This window comes from Bacillus rossius, chromosome 3 (genome assembly GCF_032445375.1).
Source record: "Bacillus rossius redtenbacheri isolate Brsri chromosome 3, Brsri_v3, whole genome shotgun sequence".
NCBI classification, from domain to species: Eukaryota; Metazoa; Arthropoda; class Insecta; order Phasmatodea; family Bacillidae; genus Bacillus; species Bacillus rossius.
In genome coordinates this window covers 30694710-30712533 of record NC_086332.1, presented here as the reverse complement: position 1 = coordinate 30712533, position 17824 = coordinate 30694710, and the positions used below count along the sequence as shown (strand labels likewise).

At 45.3% G+C, this 17824-nt stretch overlaps 1 protein-coding gene across 1 annotated transcript in view; it reads right to left on the bottom strand.

The window, feature by feature from the left end:
- The window catches only part of LOC134530457 (polypeptide N-acetylgalactosaminyltransferase 2), a 429839-nt gene that overhangs the window by 150255 nt on the left and 261760 nt on the right, over positions 1 to 17824 (bottom strand). The window contains exon 2 of the mRNA XM_063365281.1: positions 15261 to 15556. Within this exon, the coding sequence (XP_063221351.1) occupies positions 15261 to 15556 (296 nt within the window). The remainder of the gene's footprint in view (positions 1 to 15260; positions 15557 to 17824) is intronic.

Below are 17824 nucleotides of genomic sequence, written 5' to 3'. Positions count from 1 at the left end.
TAATGAACTTCAGTTTATCGAGCCAATAAGCTTTAATTGTGTTCACCAAACTGAATATTAAAGACGAAAAAAAAAACTATCCGATTGTTTAGATTGCGAAGAGTGTTAATTTGATTAATATAACGTGAAGTTAACGCACAACACGACACTGTTTTGCATAAGCGCGTCCAGCCAAATCCTAACGGAATGCAATCCAACATACAGGGCATAAAGATGTCTTCGGCCTGTTCCCGCTTCCAGAGAGCGCAGCTCGCCGAAGAAACGGACCGGCATTTGCATTTAAAAAGGTTCCGAACAAAGTAAGCTGTCCGTATCTTCAGAGCCGACAGAAAACTTGCCTGAGGAGGGAGGGGGGCGCGAGGCTGCCAACGAGGCCCGTTAAGATCGCAAACACAAAGAGAAGAACACGTCTGAATAGGGAACTAACAGGCAGGGCGAATCGCTGCATCGGAAACATGTTGCCCGAACCCGAAGATGTTCCTGCCAAGAGTGTAAACCCCCCACCCCTTCCCCTCACATTTTTTTTTTCCCCTTTTCTGTGAAACACCTTACTTACTTTTGGTGGAAAGGAAATCGAGCACAGTTGGTCCCTCTTTCGCGGCAAAGTCGACGTGCAAACACACGCTGAAATACAGACTTCCCGTCGTCACAACTCGCGTGAATCTTTGTAGCATCTAATGGCCAATTGAAATACCACGTAATTCAAAGAAAACACACCAAAATAAGAAGGCAGGACTGTATTTAAAAACAAAAACACGAAGGTAAACTGTAACAGCTACAGTTTTACCAAACTTTAAAGTTTAACGTATTACGGTCATAATCTTTACATAAATAAAAGTGATTGAACATTATACAGTCAAATAAAGGTGAATTTGTTTTCGAATTGCCTCAATAATTTTTTATTTCATTGTAACCTATCATGGCAGCCAGTGGCGTAGCCAGGATTTGTGTGTGTATGGGGGGTGTTAAGAAGCATGCCCCCCCCCCCCCCCCCCGTATTAAAGCGGGGGGCCCGGGGGTCCTCCCCCGGGAAAATTTGAATTTTAAGGTGTAAAATAGTGCTATTTTAACAGTTTTCGGTACTTAAATTTAAATATTGTAATGGTAAATTTTTTATTAATTTTAATATGAAATTTGTTTGAGTGATGAATAAGAAATTAATTAAAGATTTGTATCTAAGGGGGGGGGGGGGGTTTGAACCCCTAACCCCCCCCCCCCTGGTTACGCCCCTGATGGCAGCCATGCATTTGGCGTTGCTCTTATATTGCGCCGAAATAGCGATGGTTAGAACCTAGCATCAGGTACGACTCATAATTTATGAACAATAATTGAGGGAACTAGATGGTACAGAACAAACCATGATCTTAAAAGCCTCTTTACTGTAAAAGCCCCACCTACCTGGGCATGCAGACGGTGTGCAGAGCTTCAGAAGAGATCCGAGTGATGTATATTTATGAAAAGCATTTAAGAATACTGTGAAGGCGAATGAGTTTTCGTATTTAGTTTCTAAATTGTATTTTTAGAAGAGTGAATATTGTTACAAAGCATATTTCAGATTTATGTCTTTACATGAAACACTCGGTACAGATTCTTTAGATTGCGGTTTTTTTTGCACTACATTTACTTGCAAATCTTTCAAATCTTTCACATCCAAACAGTGTACTTAAGGTGTTTGTAACTGATGGACTCCAAGAACTAATATAACGGTGGAAGAAACCTTTGAGGTTTGGAATGCTGTAATAAGAGTATGTTTGAACCCTGTGGTTACTACATGTAGCCGAGATGATGTACAATTTATGAAGGAAAAAAAAAGTTTTAAAACCAAAAACAAACCTTCACCTTTACCTTAATTTCTCCGCCATATAATGTTACGGTCACAGCTAAAATATCATAGCTTCCCTATGCACGACGAGAAGACTGCGTGCCGGTTCACAACCTTGCTCTTAGAGACGATACCGCGCTATAAGCACCATCGAGCGCCACATTTATCATCCCTATTTACTAACATAAATACGCCCCTGATTAGGCTAACCCCTTAAGCACATCGCGCATGGCCAAGGGAAGTCTAATCCTAACTTTACACTTTTCGCGCGAGACGAGGGGGGAAAAAAATGTGCCCTCATCTTTTCTGTACGTCATCACTCATCCGCGTACATTTTTTTTTTTTTCGGGCGATGAGAAACTTTCCGCAATGTACCAAAACGGTCCGAGTGCAGGGTAATTATAACTATGCTTATATGCGAGCAATGGTGACATCACTGCTACCGATCGCTTGAGAACACAGTTGCTACTCCCTCGCGGACTCACCGCGAGCGGACAGTGCCCGAAGCATGTCGGTGAGGTCTTGCGCTCAGGTCTGTCAAGTGACGAATGATTGTCGAGATCCCACTGAAGTGAATGCGAGTTACCTCCCATTTTAGAGCTAGCCAAGCTCAATCGGTTTCGATGTCCCAGGTCCTGACTACCTTGCCAAACCACAGAACCGCAGGGGTTTTTTTTTTTTTACCCGTTTATTAACGATTCAAAGGGTTTAAGAACTTATTTGATAAATACGGCACATTTTACAAAGGCAATATTCTAAAATATTCTAAAAAATATCCTTCGCAAATACATAGTACGCGATCACGGGACAAGCATGCTGTCTGTATAACAACTATCAATGGCACGGTCAAGTTTATTTAACTTTTAAAAAGTGTAACGTGTTAATGTAATCCAGATTTATTTTATTTACTTCGCCACTGTTTTGCTTTCTAACTGCCCCGCAGCCATTCCCTCTTGAGGCAAAACTTTATTAGAGTAATAATGTTTTATTCATACGCAGTTGGTAATTAAAACTCCCTCATGAGTTAACTACGCAGAGCAGCTGATGTCTAGAAAAAAGACCTAGCTACTATAAATGGTCCCAAAAGATAAACTCTAAAAAGGACTTCATACGAAAATATATGCCTGCTTCACTGATAAATCCGAGAATTCATTACTCTGCGCTTTAATACCTGTAACATACATTCAACTCTTTAACCACAAAAAAAATTGAAATAATTTTCACAACAAATTTAAAGAGATCAAATTGTTAGGTATACCAATACATGTTACGACGCAGTCTATACCTACTGGGAAGCTAGACCTTTTATTTTTTGTTACATTAAAAGTGTTTTATTATTGTGTTATGTGCTACCTTTATATCCCTACTTACGCATAAAAATTATATACATTTTTTTTATTTGTGGTTAAAATCGTCTGCGCCGTATGCTGGGGGGCTTAGTTTAGAACGGCATACAAACTGAAGTAGGACTCGAACTTGCACATCAGTGTCACCAAGTCAGGAACCATGTTGCGTGGTGTTATTGCGGGGCCGTATTTCACCCGTATTGTAAATCAAATTTCTCCTGCATTTCCTTATTTTCCTCCGCCTTTATCTGTGTCTCTCTTCCGTTACCTCCAACTCTCTTTCATATCTTTTCCTTCTCACTTCTGTCCCTCACGGCAGCCTCTCTCTCCCTGGAGAACTCCGCTTGCGACAGTTCCCACGAGCGGCGGCGGCACGGGGGTGGAAGGGGGGGGGGGGGGGGTCACAAGCCTCGCCCGGGAGGCGGCGAAGGCCCCCGGAGGCGGCGGCGGCGGCGGCTCTCGGGAGGGGCGGACGCCGGCTCGCAAGTTCGGCGCAGTCTAGTTTAACGACTTCCCGCGACTTACCTTCGCCGCTTCATTCCTCGCTCTGGGAGCGGGAAATAATGCAAATTACCTCCACCCTCCCTCTCTCTCTCTCTCCCGCCCAACCTCGACCAATCCCGTGCCCGGACCCTACACCTGCACCCGAGTCGACCACGAGCGCTCCGGCAGGAAATTGCGACCAGCGAAACTTTATTTTAATACGCCATTCATGCCATTAACACGCATCCTTATTTTAACTCGCCATACACACGCTGAAACACAAATTTCAAATCCTTAAAAAAAAAACATCGCACATGTTTGTTGGTTTAAAAACAGTCTTACTTTTCTTTGCAGCACTCATCTACACTGTTAGAAATTACAGTAGTGTTACAGACTTTTCAACGAAGAATTCAACCCAAACGAAGAATTCTTCGTTATTTTAAATAACTGGCTCTTCGTAGATACTACGCCGTATTTCGATTTTCGAGTTGTATGTTTCGTTCTAAATAAAGGTAAACACACACTTGGACAAAATAAGAGTGTTATTAATGCAGATTTAAAACATTTAAAAAAAAAAATGTTTTGTTAATATACCAAGAATATTATTTTGGATTCTTGTTAAAAGTAAATGAACTTAGTTTGTTTAAAATACGAAAAAGCTGTAAATTAACGAAGATACCTGGATAATTTATAACCAGCGTTCATCGTAAATTGAAGGTGGAAATTTTTAACAATGTAGGTACGCAAAAGTTTTTTAACTACTTTTTTTTTTCTTTTGGGATGGAACCACGTCCGAAGAAATAATGTTCCCAACGTTTTGCCTTGCCATGTTGCAACAATCTACACCGACAATGAAGAACTGAAGATCTGTTGTTTTGGCCAACTCATTTAAATGTGTACTAAAACAATAGAAAAAACATTAATGTTACTTAATCAACAAACAACAAACAATTGGTTACTTAACGGCTGGTGCCAATAAATTATAACTAACTCACATATACCTCTTTACTGGTTGAATAACCTTATATGAAATAGGTTAATAACCTGTTATTTTATACACAGAAAAATATTTTATCAACTTTTACAAAATATTACTTTCGAAACCAATTGACAAGAAACATTTTGTAATACTACAATAAATATATTGTAAATTTGTACAACACATGGCTTTGGTTATTTTTGCACGGATGAAATATCATTTTTTCGAGTTGATACTGAGTATTCATTAAAAAAAATTGGCTCACAGTTTTATATTTTAATTGATGTTTCTTTCAAAGCATAATTGTTTAAACCGTGGAAAGATAATTAAATATTAAAAAATTTGACTTTATTTTGTTTCATTATGCTTTATAATGTGGGCAGTATATACTGGAAAGATATTCAAGGAACGGCTTAGAATTAACTTTAACTAACGGAGGTACCGGGACAACACAAAGCATAAACGCCCGGGTGAGAATCCGAACCCAGTATTACTGCGAACACTATTTAGTAGTGACACGTTTGTTTACATGTAAATTTACAAATATCTGTAATTTTACGTGAACACTTCTGTTTCATTTACAACGTTATAACTGACTAAGGATTGAGTTTTAAAAAAAAACCTTGATTGAATGCCTGCCATGTAAAAGTCCACTGCCGAATCCCAACACTCACTGCCTTTTGTCAAGGTCGCGCAGGGCAAGGAAAGCCCTTCAGGGCTGGACGCTCGCGGTCTCCGCCGAAGGCGCGGAGGGCAGCGGAGAACGTGAGGAATTAATCATACGATAATCCCCTGTAATCCGACCCTTCAGCGCCGAAATGGATGGTCCGACAAGCGGGAGCCCCGAGGTGCAGTAGATAAATCTACTGCGTCTGCGAGGAGTTGGCAATCCCTCGCGGATGTTTCGGGACGGCCGGTGGAACCCGGCGCGGAGTCAGTTGAGCTCCCGATACCACCTACAATCCCAGCCTGATGAACATGCTTTTTTTTTTTAATTTTAATCTTACCGACGTGGGATTTATGCGACAGTGGGAATTTCATAGCATTAGTTCAGAGATAACATCCCCTGACATCTTCTCTATCAGAAATCAGTATAGGTACACAATTTGACGGAGCATGGACAAACATAAAATCGAGCCGCGATGGTTTCTGTACAAAGTGGCAAACTATTTTTAACGGTGGCGTTTTGTATTTTATAGAGTGGCGGACATACATAAATGACACAAACTCACTGTTTATGTGCATGACCTACCGCCTATGATTTTATATAATAAAACTGAATTTGCCCTTTTTTCACTCTCTTAGGGATGGAATTGTAATATTATATGTAATCTATGTCACTCTACGGCTCATAAACTATCTACGTGCAAAAAAAATCATGTTAGATACGTATCTCCGTTACTGCATGAGAGAATGATAAACAAACACACTTTTGCATTTATAATATTATATAACCTTACACAAAACTTGACACGACACTTGACACAACACTTTACATAAAACTTTAAACATAATTTTACACAAAATTTCAATAAGATAAACGTCAGAAACTATCCTAAATGTACTCTATACTGTTTAACTATTCATAGAGAATACTTGCAAATCTCATCTTGTAAAATTGATTTGTCTTTTAACATAAAATTAGTCTCTGTGGCTGGAATATTAAACTCAAATATATGAAATCACAAACTTTTTTCGTAAAGATAATAACTTTATAATATTTTTGCTATACGTTTTATTTCTTTATTTGTTTTTGCAGCGCACGCCGATAAATCAATCAGACGGCTAATCTTTTTCTTACTTCAATTACAGTTATTTGATTTCTTACTGAAAACACATCTTTGTCAGAGTAAAAAATAGCCTATAGCACTCAGGGGTAATGTAGCTTCCTATTAGTGAAAGAATTGTCAGAATAAGATCAGTAGTTTTAGAAATTATCCCCTACATCCAAACTTACAAGCAAACTTTACCTCTTAATAATATTAGTATATTTAACCCAATACTCACTAGAAAATTACCAGAAAACAGTGAAGGGTTTGTATACCGTAATGAAAGATAATTTTATAATTTTATTTGTAAATTAATTTACGAAATAATCAATTAATACACAACATGGACGGGATCTCTCCGCCTTAATAAGGGCACGAGCTGTAAGGCACGCAGAATATTTACGTTACGAACAAAATCCACGCAAACACCACACCATAATAAACTAGATTTAAAGTTCAAATTAATTATACGAGGATGCTAAATATGAGAGCTGTCTTGGACAAGGGTTGTGATTCACACAGCCTCACTACCGTCATTATTGATATTGCATCGTTTAAACCACAGCCCGTTCATGGTTTGAGCACCAACTCCAGTTCCAACTATTAGCATTTAAAGATTTGCATGGTGGATTTAGTTATTAACAAAAACATTTTCAATTAAAGGCATTGTTAAACATACAATATTTATTAACGGTTTAACAAAGACGTGTTGATTTACGGACACTACACTAACCGACAATGTTTAGGGTACGCACCCATTACGATAATATTCTGTCTTTTCTGATATGGTAAGTGTACATGTGATTACTGTTTGTAAGAATTGCAGAAGTCCCAGTTTTCAAGTAAAACAAACTGCTGAAGTGAAAAAGCACTGCTATACGTATCTAGGAGAGTCGAAAATTCTATTTTTCCCCACTCAAGCTTCCTGACTTTGGATGACGAAAGAAATTACACTAAAGCGGCGAAAAAGCTGCATAAGCTTTACATATCAAGATTAAGAATTTTTTGGTTCATATCTCACAACATTGGTTCGGCGCCTTCAATTATCTTGGGAGTCCGGACAACTCATCGTCCAGCCAAACACACTGGAAACTAACACTGGACTCAATTAAGCACCAGCGAGATTGTAAAAAATTAACCTTACGGTAAGAGGAGTGACTACAAAATATTTTATAGATGCACTGTTAAATTAAATTTTATATTATCTGGTGTTAAACATGGTCCACTTCCTTTTAGTTAATTTGAAGCACTGGAAGATTATTTTTCTCAATACATCTGTATAATGATTTAAAAAAAAAAATTCTAAGAGAAAACAAAGTTATTTTCGTTGCCATAATGTTGGAACCATATGTATTTAACATATACATTGTTCATACTGGGCATACCTTCTGCCATTTATCGGACTGACGTGATAACAACGCCAAGTTTTCACACAAAAATCTTGGTTCTGTCCGGTATTAATCTGTAGTGAATTTGGTCTAGCCATGCATAGCAATGAGACGCATAAAAAAAAAATCCCTTTACCACGATTCAGTTTTGTCAAAACCAAACCTATAGCTACAAGTCATTTAAAAATTAAAAAAAAAAACTGCTGAAAGGTGACAAGTTTTCAGGGCACCGAGTATCCTAATTTAATAAGCTGCTGCACTATGTTCGGTTTCCTTTTTTGCCTTTCGAGGAAAGCAGCCGCGGCGGGGTGAAAGTCGCTACTCTACTCTCGTGAAACCACTCTCGCCCGATGTGGACCGACGTATGCAAGCAGAGCAGGTTGCCGGGGCGCCGCCGTCATTCGTCACTGACACGCGCCAGCGCCGCGCTGACGCTGAGGAGCGACGGCCCTTCGCACTTCGGAGCCCGTCAGCTCGAGTTCAGTCTCGCGGCTCATGCTGAACAAACGTCTATTCCCTCGCTACAACGACGGTCGGTCGACCTCACTCTTTGGGTCCTTACCAGAACTCAGTTGTAGCCAGTGCTTTAGTAGAATAAATATATTTAGTAAACATCGCAAGAACTGTACAAGTCCAGGGGCGTAGCCAGGGGGGGTTTTAGGGGTTCAACCCCCCTCCCTCCCCCCTTAGAAACAAATCTTTAATTAATTTCTTATTCATCACTCAAACAAATTTCATATTAAAATTAATAAAATTTTTACCATTACAATATTTAAAATTTAAGTACCGAAAACTGCTAAAATAGCACTATTTTACACCTTAAAATCCAAATTTTCCCGGGGGAGGACCCCCGGACCCCCCGCTCTAATACGGGGGGGCCCATGCTTCTTAACACCCTCCATACACAAATCCTGGCTACGCCACTGTGTACAACTAAGCTGATTAACATAAAACGTATATAGCTATGCTAGGCATGTTATTATTGAGACACCTCTGGTGTCTCATGTTATTATGTATAATTATTATGTTTATATTTTAATGTTAACGTAATTTTTTTAGTTAATGCTTTCATATTTATTTACGTCTTCCAGAGTCTCAGTTAACATTAATCAGAGACTTTGGTTTTCCCGTGCGGCCATTTACCTCTGTTGAATGGACTTGTCCACGTATGAAAGAGGGGAATTAGCGGAGTATACATATATACAAACAACTAAATGTGTTCGCTGAGCTGGATCAGCAAACTTCAATAATTAGTTATGTTGGTGTTCTCCTTGTGATTATTCCTGGCGATACATACATGCTGATAGTCTCATAGTGCTTCTGTTTTATTCCTGAGCCAAAATACCGTCACCTATGAATCTATAATAACCACGAGACTAGTGGGTCAGGCCAAAACGGATAGATCACGTGTACGTACGTGCATGTCGCGCGGTATTTACTTTGACAGTGATGTCACTGTACCAGTGTGGGCGCACGAACGTGATTTTTCACGACTCTGCGTAAAGTTACGAATTTATTTGCTATCCTTGTTGCTAATATTATTTGAGGACTTTTTACTGTAAATGCACTCATATTCGACCCTTTCATGTGCTGTTGGATCACAAATTATCTCACTAGATATTTACAAAAATTTTATTTTAGAGATATAAATATTAAGACTTGCGTTATTTTGTTTACCGCTATTAGAAGTTGTTTAGTAAACATTCTTTAAGAAAATTTGAAAAAAAAAAAAAAAAAAACAAGAAAGATAAATGAATAAATTTACACTCAGAACCCTCAAATAATAGTAACAATAAATTAAATAACCAACTTGGTGAGTGAGATCGAGCCTAATACATCAGCATGAATCCATAGTTGAACTTTATCGTAACAAAAATATTACAATCCAGATTGGATAGGGGATGCACTGTTATATGATTTTTTTTTGTAAATGAAACATAAATATTCACGTAAACTTCCAAATATTTGTACATTTGTACATTTAAATGAAAACAACTACCTACATTACTACAAAATAGTGTTCGGATTCTTAACCGGGCATTTAATCTTTGCGTTGTCCCAGAACCTCCAATAGTTAAAAGTTATTTGCAAACAGTTCCTTGAAGATCTTTCCAGTATTAACCGCGGACATTAATAAGCATGAAGCAACAAAATAAAGTCTAATTGTTGAAAATTCGAATATATTATCCATGGTTAAAAAAAAAAAGTACCATGAACTATGCTGCGGGTCCCAGAACAAAAAAAAACTTTATTTGTGCTACGTGTTAGGAAGGCTAAACATCTTCAATTTTTACAAAACTAATTATTTTTTTTAAAAAAAAAGGGTTAAAGTGTGTATAGATTAAAATTTTTGGTTTTCTTAGAAACAAAACGTGTAGATTGCGTTATTTTATTTTATTTTTTTTAATAAAAGGGACGAAATTAAGAAAAAAATTTCACAGATTCAATTTTTTTTCGACTGCCTCATTTTATTTTTTTTCAACATGAATATACTTTTGTTTTTCTTTCTGTGAAATATATTCTCATGTATGAATAGTTGTGAAGTAAACATCCAAATGTTTAGAACAAGAACACACTCCGGAGAGCTCGTAGGGGTCAAAATACGACTGGGGGACGAAATATGGGCCACCTACCTTACATATGCACCAATTTTCCTAAGAAACCCTAAGTACGTAACCAATATAGGGTGACCAAACGTCCCGTAAAAACGGGATTGTCCCGTTTTTTAACGATCGAACACGGGGTCCCGAAAAAGTCTCCCGGGACGCCTAAATGACCCGTATTTACGTTGGGTTGATGATACACTTTTGTCGCACCTCTCCTCGGGCCGTCATCCCCCCTCCTCGACAGTTGAACTCGCCCATTTTAGTTACCTTGTTTAATTATGTTTTTAAGTATGTCAGACATACTTACAATAAATAAGTATTCACTGCAAAATTGTTGTTTTTATCCATTATACGCCTCACAATTTAAATTAAATTACATATTCATAGGTAAATTGAAAAAGATTTATAGGTCTTAAAATTAGCAAAAAAAAAAGAGCATGTTTCAATGATTACGTCTCGATGGAGGCCCCTTGGACCCCCCTTTAGCTGGAGGGTATCGCCCCCAAACCCTCCTTGGATGTGTCCCGTTTATTTCAAGTTTATGATTTGGTCACCCTAAACCAAAGCCATGTGTTGCACAGAGTTACAGGGACTGTGCCGCACAGAGCTACAGGGACTGTGCCGCACAGAGCTACAGGGACTGTGCCGCACAGAGCTACAGGGACTGTGCCGCACAGAGCTACGGGGACTGTGCCGCACAGAGCTACGGGGACTGTGCCGCACAGAGCTACGGGGACTGTGCCGCACAGAGCTACGGGGACTGTGTCGCGCAGAGCTACGGGGACTGTGTCGCACAGAGCTACGGGGACTGTGCCGCACAGAGCTACGGGGACTGTGCCGCACAGAGCTACAGGGACTGTGCCGCACAGAGCTACAGGGACTGTGCCGCACAGAGCTACGGGGACTGTGCCGCACAGAGCTACGGGGACTGTGCCGCACAGAGCTACGGGGACTGTGCCGCACAGAGCTACGGGGACTGTGTCGCGCAGAGCTACGGGGACTGTGTCGCACAGAGCTACGGGGACTGTGTCGCACAGAGCTACGGGGACTGTGCCGCACAGAGCTACGGGGACTGTGCCGCACAGAGCTACGGGGACTGTGCCGCACAGAGCTACAGGGACTGTGCCGCACAGAGCTACGGGGACTGTGCCGCACAGAGCTACGGGGACTGTGTCGCACAGAGCTACGGGGACTGTGCCGCACAGAGCTACGGGTACTGTGCCGCACAGAGCTACGGGGACTGTGCCGCACAGAGCTACGGGGACTGTGCCGCACAGAGCTACGGGGACTGTGTCGCACAGAGCTACGGGGACTGTGTCGCACAGAGCTACGGGGACTGTGCCGCACAGAGCTACGGGGACTGTGTCGCGCAGAGCTACGGGGACTGTGCCGCACAGAGCTACGGGGACTGTGCCGCACAGAGCTACGGGGACTGTGCCGCACAGAGCTACGGGGACTGTGCCGCACAGAGCTACGGGGACTGTGCCGCACAGAGCTACGGGGACTGTGCCGCACAGAGCTACGGGGACTGTGCCGCACAGAGCTACGGGGACTGTGCCGCACAGAGCTACGGGGACTGTGCCGCACAGAGCTACGGGGACTGTGCCGCACAGAGCTACGGGGACTGTGCCGCACAGAGCTACGGGGACTGTGCCGCACAGAGCTACGGGGACTGTGCCGCACAGAGCTACGGGGACTGTGCCGCACAGAGCTACGGGGACTGTGCCGCACAGAGCTACGGGGACTGTGCCGCACAGAGCTACGGGGACTGTGCCGCACAGAGCTACGGGGACTGTGCCGCACAGAGCTACGGGGACTGTGCCGCACAGAGCTACGGGGACTGTGCCGCACAGAGCTACGGGGACTGTGCCGCACAGAGCTACGGGGACTGTGCCGCACAGAGCTACGGGGACTGTGCCGCACAGAGCTACGGGGACTGTGCCGCACAGAGCTACGGGGACTGTGCCGCACAGAGCTACGGGGACTGTGCCGCACAGAGCTACGGGGACTGTGCCGCACAGAGCTACGGGGACTGTGCCGCACAGAGCTACGGGGACTGTGCCGCACAGAGCTACAGGGACTGTGCCGCACAGAGCTACGGGGACTGTGCCGCACAGAGCTACGGGGACTGTGCCGCACAGAGCTACGGGGACTGTGCCGCACAGAGCTACGGGGACTGTGCCGCACAGAGCTACGGGGACTGTGCCGCACAGAGCTACGGGGACTGTGCCGCACAGAGCTACAGGGACTGTGCCGCACAGAGCTACGGGGACTGTGCCGCACAGAGCTACGGGGACTGTGTCGCACAGAGCTACGGGGACTGTGCCGCACAGAGCTACGGGTACTGTGCCGCACAGAGCTACGGGGACTGTGCCGCAGAGCTACGGGTACTGTGCCGCACAGAGCTACGGGGACTGTGCCGCACAGAGCTACGGGGACTGTGCCGCACAGAGCTACGGGGACTGTGTCGCACAGAGCTACGGGGACTGTGTCGCACAGAGCTACGGGGACTGTGCCGCACAGAGCTACGGGGACTGTGTCGCGCAGAGCTACGGGGACTGTGCCGCACAGAGCTACGGGGACTGTGCCGCACAGAGCTACGGGGACTGTGCCGCACAGAGCTACGGGGACTGTGCCGCACAGAGCTACGGGGACTGTGCCGCACAGAGCTACGGGGACTGTGCCGCACAGAGCTACGGGGACTGTGCCGCACAGAGCTACGGGGACTGTGCCGCACAGAGCTACGGGGACTGTGCCGCACAGAGCTACGGGGACTGTGCCGCACAGAGCTACGGGGACTGTGCCGCACAGAGCTACGGGGACTGTGCCGCACAGAGCTACGGGGACTGTGCCGCACAGAGCTACGGGGACTGTGTCGCACAGAGCTACGGGGACTGTGCCGCACAGAGCTACGGGGACTGTGCCGCACAGAGCTACGGGGACTGTGCCGCACAGAGCTACGGGGACTGTGCCGCACAGAGCTACGGGGACTGTGCCGCACAGAGCTACGGGGACTGTGCCGCACAGAGCTACGGGGACTGTGCCGCACAGAGCTACGGGGACTGTGCCGCACAGAGCTACGGGGACTGTGCCGCACAGAGCTACGGGGACTGTGCCGCACAGAGCTACGGGGACTGTGTCGCACAGAGCTACGGGGACTGTGCCGCACAGAGCTACGGGGACTGTGCCGCACAGAGCTACGGGGACTGTGCCGCACAGAGCTACAGGGACTGTGCCGCACAGAGCTACGGGGACTGTGCCGCACAGAGCTACGGGGACTGTGCCGCACAGAGCTACGGGGACTGTGTCGCACAGAGCTACGGGGACTGTGCCGCACAGAGCTACGGGGACTGTGCCGCACAGAGCTACGGGGACTGTGCCGCACAGAGCTACGGGGACTGTGCCGCACAGAGCTACGGGGACTGTGCCGCACAGAGCTACGGGGACTGTGCCGCGCAGAGCTACAGGGACTGTGCCGCACAGAGCTACGGGGACTGTGCCGCACAGAGCTACGGGGACTGTGCCGCACAGAGCTACGGGGACTGTGCCGCACAGAGCTACGGGGACTGTGCCGCACAGAGCTACGGGGACTGTGCCGCACAGAGCTACGGGGACTGTGCCGCACAGAGCTACGGGGACTGTGTCGCACAGAGCTACGGGGACTGTGCCGCACAGAGCTACGGGGACTGTGCCGCACAGAGCTACGGGGACTGTGTCGCGCAGAGCTACGGGGACTGTGCCGCACAGAGCTACGGGGACTGTGTCGCGCAGAGCTACGGGGACTGTGCCGCACAGAGCTACGGGGACTGTGTCGCGCAGAGCTACGGGGACTGTGCCGCGCAGAGCTACGGGGACTGTGTCGCGCAGAGCTACGGGGACTGTGCCGCGCAGAGCTACGGGGACTGTGTCGCACAGAGCTACGGGGACTGTGTCGCACAGAGCTACGGGGACTGTGTCGCACAGAGCTACAGGGACTGTGCCGCACAGAGCTACGGGTACTGTGCCGCACAGAGCTACAGGGACTGTGCCGCACAGAGCTACGGGTACTGTGCCGCACAGAGCTACGGGGACTGTGCCGCACAGAGCTACGGGGACTGTGTCGCACAGAGCTACGGGGACTGTGCCGCACAGAGCTACGGGGACTGTGTCGCACAGAGCTACGGGGACTGTGCCGCACAGAGCTACGGGGACTGTGCCGCACAGAGCTACGGGGACTGTGCCGCGCAGAGCTACGGGGACTGTGCCGCACAGAGCTACGGGGACTGTGCCGCGCAGAGCTACAGGGACTGTGCCGCACAGAGCTACAGGGACTGTGCCGCACAGAGCTACGGGGACTGTGCCGCACAGAGCTACAGGGACTGTGCCGCACAGAGCTACAGGGACTGTGCCGCACAGAGCTAAAGGGACTGTGCCGCACAGAGCTACGGGGACTGTGTCGCACAGAGCTACGGGGACTGTGCCGCACAGAGCTACGGGGACTGTGTCGCGCAGAGCTACGGGGACTGTGTCGCGCAGAGCTACGGGGACTGTGTCGCACAGAGCTACGGGGACTGTGCCGCACAGAGCTACAGGGACTGTGTCGCACAGAGCTACGGGGACTGTGTCGCACAGAGCTACAGGGACTGTGTCGCACAGAGCTACGGGGACTGTGTCGCACAGAGCTACGGGGACTGTGTCGCACAGAGCTACGGGGACTGTGCCGCACAGAGCTACGGGGACTGTGCCGCACAGAGCTACGGGGACTGTGTCGCGCAGAGCTACGGGGACTGTGCCGCACAGAGCTACGGGGACTGTGTCGCACAGAGCTACGGGGACTGTGTCGCGCAGAGCTACGGGGACTGTGCCGCACAGAGCTACGGGGACTCACATGGGGTGTCGCTCGTCGGGGATGTCCCGGTTGCTGGGCAGCCGGTCGCTCGCCTGCTGGTTGAAGCGGTTGCGCGCGTACGGGTCCTCGCCGGCTCGCAGGCCGCCGCGGCCCACGTAGCCGCGCTCGTCGAAGTAGTTCCAGGTGACGCGCGGGTCCGGCTCGGCGAGCTGCGGCTGCGAGGCGGGGCCCGGGGGCGGCGCGGCGGCGGCGTCCTGCCCCGGGCCGGGGGCCGTCGCGTCGGGCGGCGGGCCCGCCGAGGCCTTGAGGCGCAGCGCGCGGTTCTCCTCCGGCACCTGCGCAGACACGCGGCCTCGTCATACCTCGTGGTCCCTGTTCCCCAGGGGCGTAGCCAGGGGGGGGATTTAGGGGTTGAAACACCCCCCCCCCCCAAGCACCAATTCTTTAATTAAAATTCTTATTCATCACTCAAACATATTTCATATTAAAAATTAATAAAATTTTCACCATTACAATATTTAAATTTAAGTACCGAAAACTGCTAAAATAGCACTATTTTACACCTTAAAATACAAATTTTCCCGGGGGAGGACCCCCGGACCCCCCCGCTTTAATACGGGGGGGGGGGGGGGGGGGGGGGGCATGCTTCTTAACACCCTCCATAGACAAATCCTGGTTACACCACTGCTGTTCACGTCTTCTCACGTTGCAAACTCGGACACCAAGTTAACGTGGAATTCTTTCAAATACTGCCGAGCGTAATTAATATACACGCAAATTGAGTTTACAAATACGTTTCTGGACGCGAATCACCCTTGGGTTCCCCAACCCGCCGCTAGAATTCGTTGGCGTAGCTGTTGTTTCGAAGTGAATGTGGGGAATATTTCACTACAAAACAGCACGTCAACAAAATGATCAAACAACGAAACCAGACAAACGGTAAAACAAAAGCCACTTACGCACGTAGCCATACGTCGCAGACGCAAGACACTATACTAGCAGTCCTGAGCGAACTCGGGCTCCGGGCATACTGGTTCCACTTTCCTGTGGTTCCCCGAAATAGTTTATTTATTTATGAACGGCCAAATTAGGCTCCTACCTGTTTTATGATCGGTACGTGACAAAAAAAAAATCAACGCCATTAATAAATAATTATATACGAGGGTCATTCTAAAAGAAAATAAAGTTTTGATGATACAAGCCACTCATTTCTTACACCACCCCTATAGCCGCGCCATGGACCTACCCATTCCTTGCGCCAAACTGACGCTAACAGCGAGCCGCAACGGTCTTTGACTGTTTGTAGCGTGACTTTGAAATGTGTGATAAAATTAAAGATCCCGCCAAGTGTCAGGTTTGAAGTGTAAATACGCTTTTAGAATGCGAAAAATGTCAACCCTACGCGCTTGAGAAGTTATACTTCTTTGGCATCATTAAAAATAGTTTTAAATTGCATGCAAATAATTAATTACAATAAAAAAATAAAATGGCTGGAAAAAAATAGTCAACACAGTCAATAATGTTCCGTTTGAATTTGAAAAATTAAATAAATAAAATTTAGAGAATAATAAATATATATGACATAATTTGTCCTAAATATTATAAGATTCTTAATTTTTAATATTTATTATTGATTAAAACTAATAAAGTGTATAACATTGCCTTTAGTAAAAATGGGTTTGCAGTAGGCAGTAGTTATACTTCTCCCTGAACGAGATAAGTGAAATAGGTTTCAACTCTCCCGGTAGGTCATTCCATGTTTTACATGCCATCTAAGCATGGGAAGGAACCTTACCATAGGTCCATTCCTTCTCATAAGATATTAACATGAAACTTTTAAAACACGTATTAAAACACTAAGTATTTGTTTGTACATTTTTCGCTTAAAAAACTTAAATAAGTTTGTAAATAATTACTACAAACAAATATTAACATTATAAACCAAATTAAACATTATTATTACATATTATTATATTTATGTTATTTAAAAAATAATAAAAAACTTTCCAGTGACGAAATTCGAACCACGTCCCTTCAAATTACCAAGCTCACGCTTGACCGCTGTACTACTGAGGCCGTTTACATATTGCAAAGAGAATATGTAGTTATTATAATAAATTTAATGCCAATTTCCTGGGTATTTTAAAACTTTAAAGATTAAATTTTACTATGATTATTATAGTTTACCAAATATATTCCAGGGTAGTTTCACTATCATAAAGTTTCATTTGGCCCACCAATACGTTTGGTTTGCAACCTAATGTTTACGAAAATGACTATATAAAGGTTAATGTTTTAAACGTGGGTCCGCCATATTTGTGAAACATTTCCTTTCATCGACTTCCGTTCCATTTTCACGAAATTACTCCTACCAAATGCCGGAATCCGAGAGCTCAGATGTTTACACATCAAAAACTATGTATAAAATTAGCCACAGGACAGCAGGGAACAACCACAGTCCTAGGATTCAAATATTGTCCTCGCGGTAATACACACCGAACGTACAGGTTGTCCATAAAAATGTCCCAGATTCAATGGTACATTTATTATAACAATTTATTTTAGGCTATTTACAACACATCATACATAAAATTGAAGGTAAA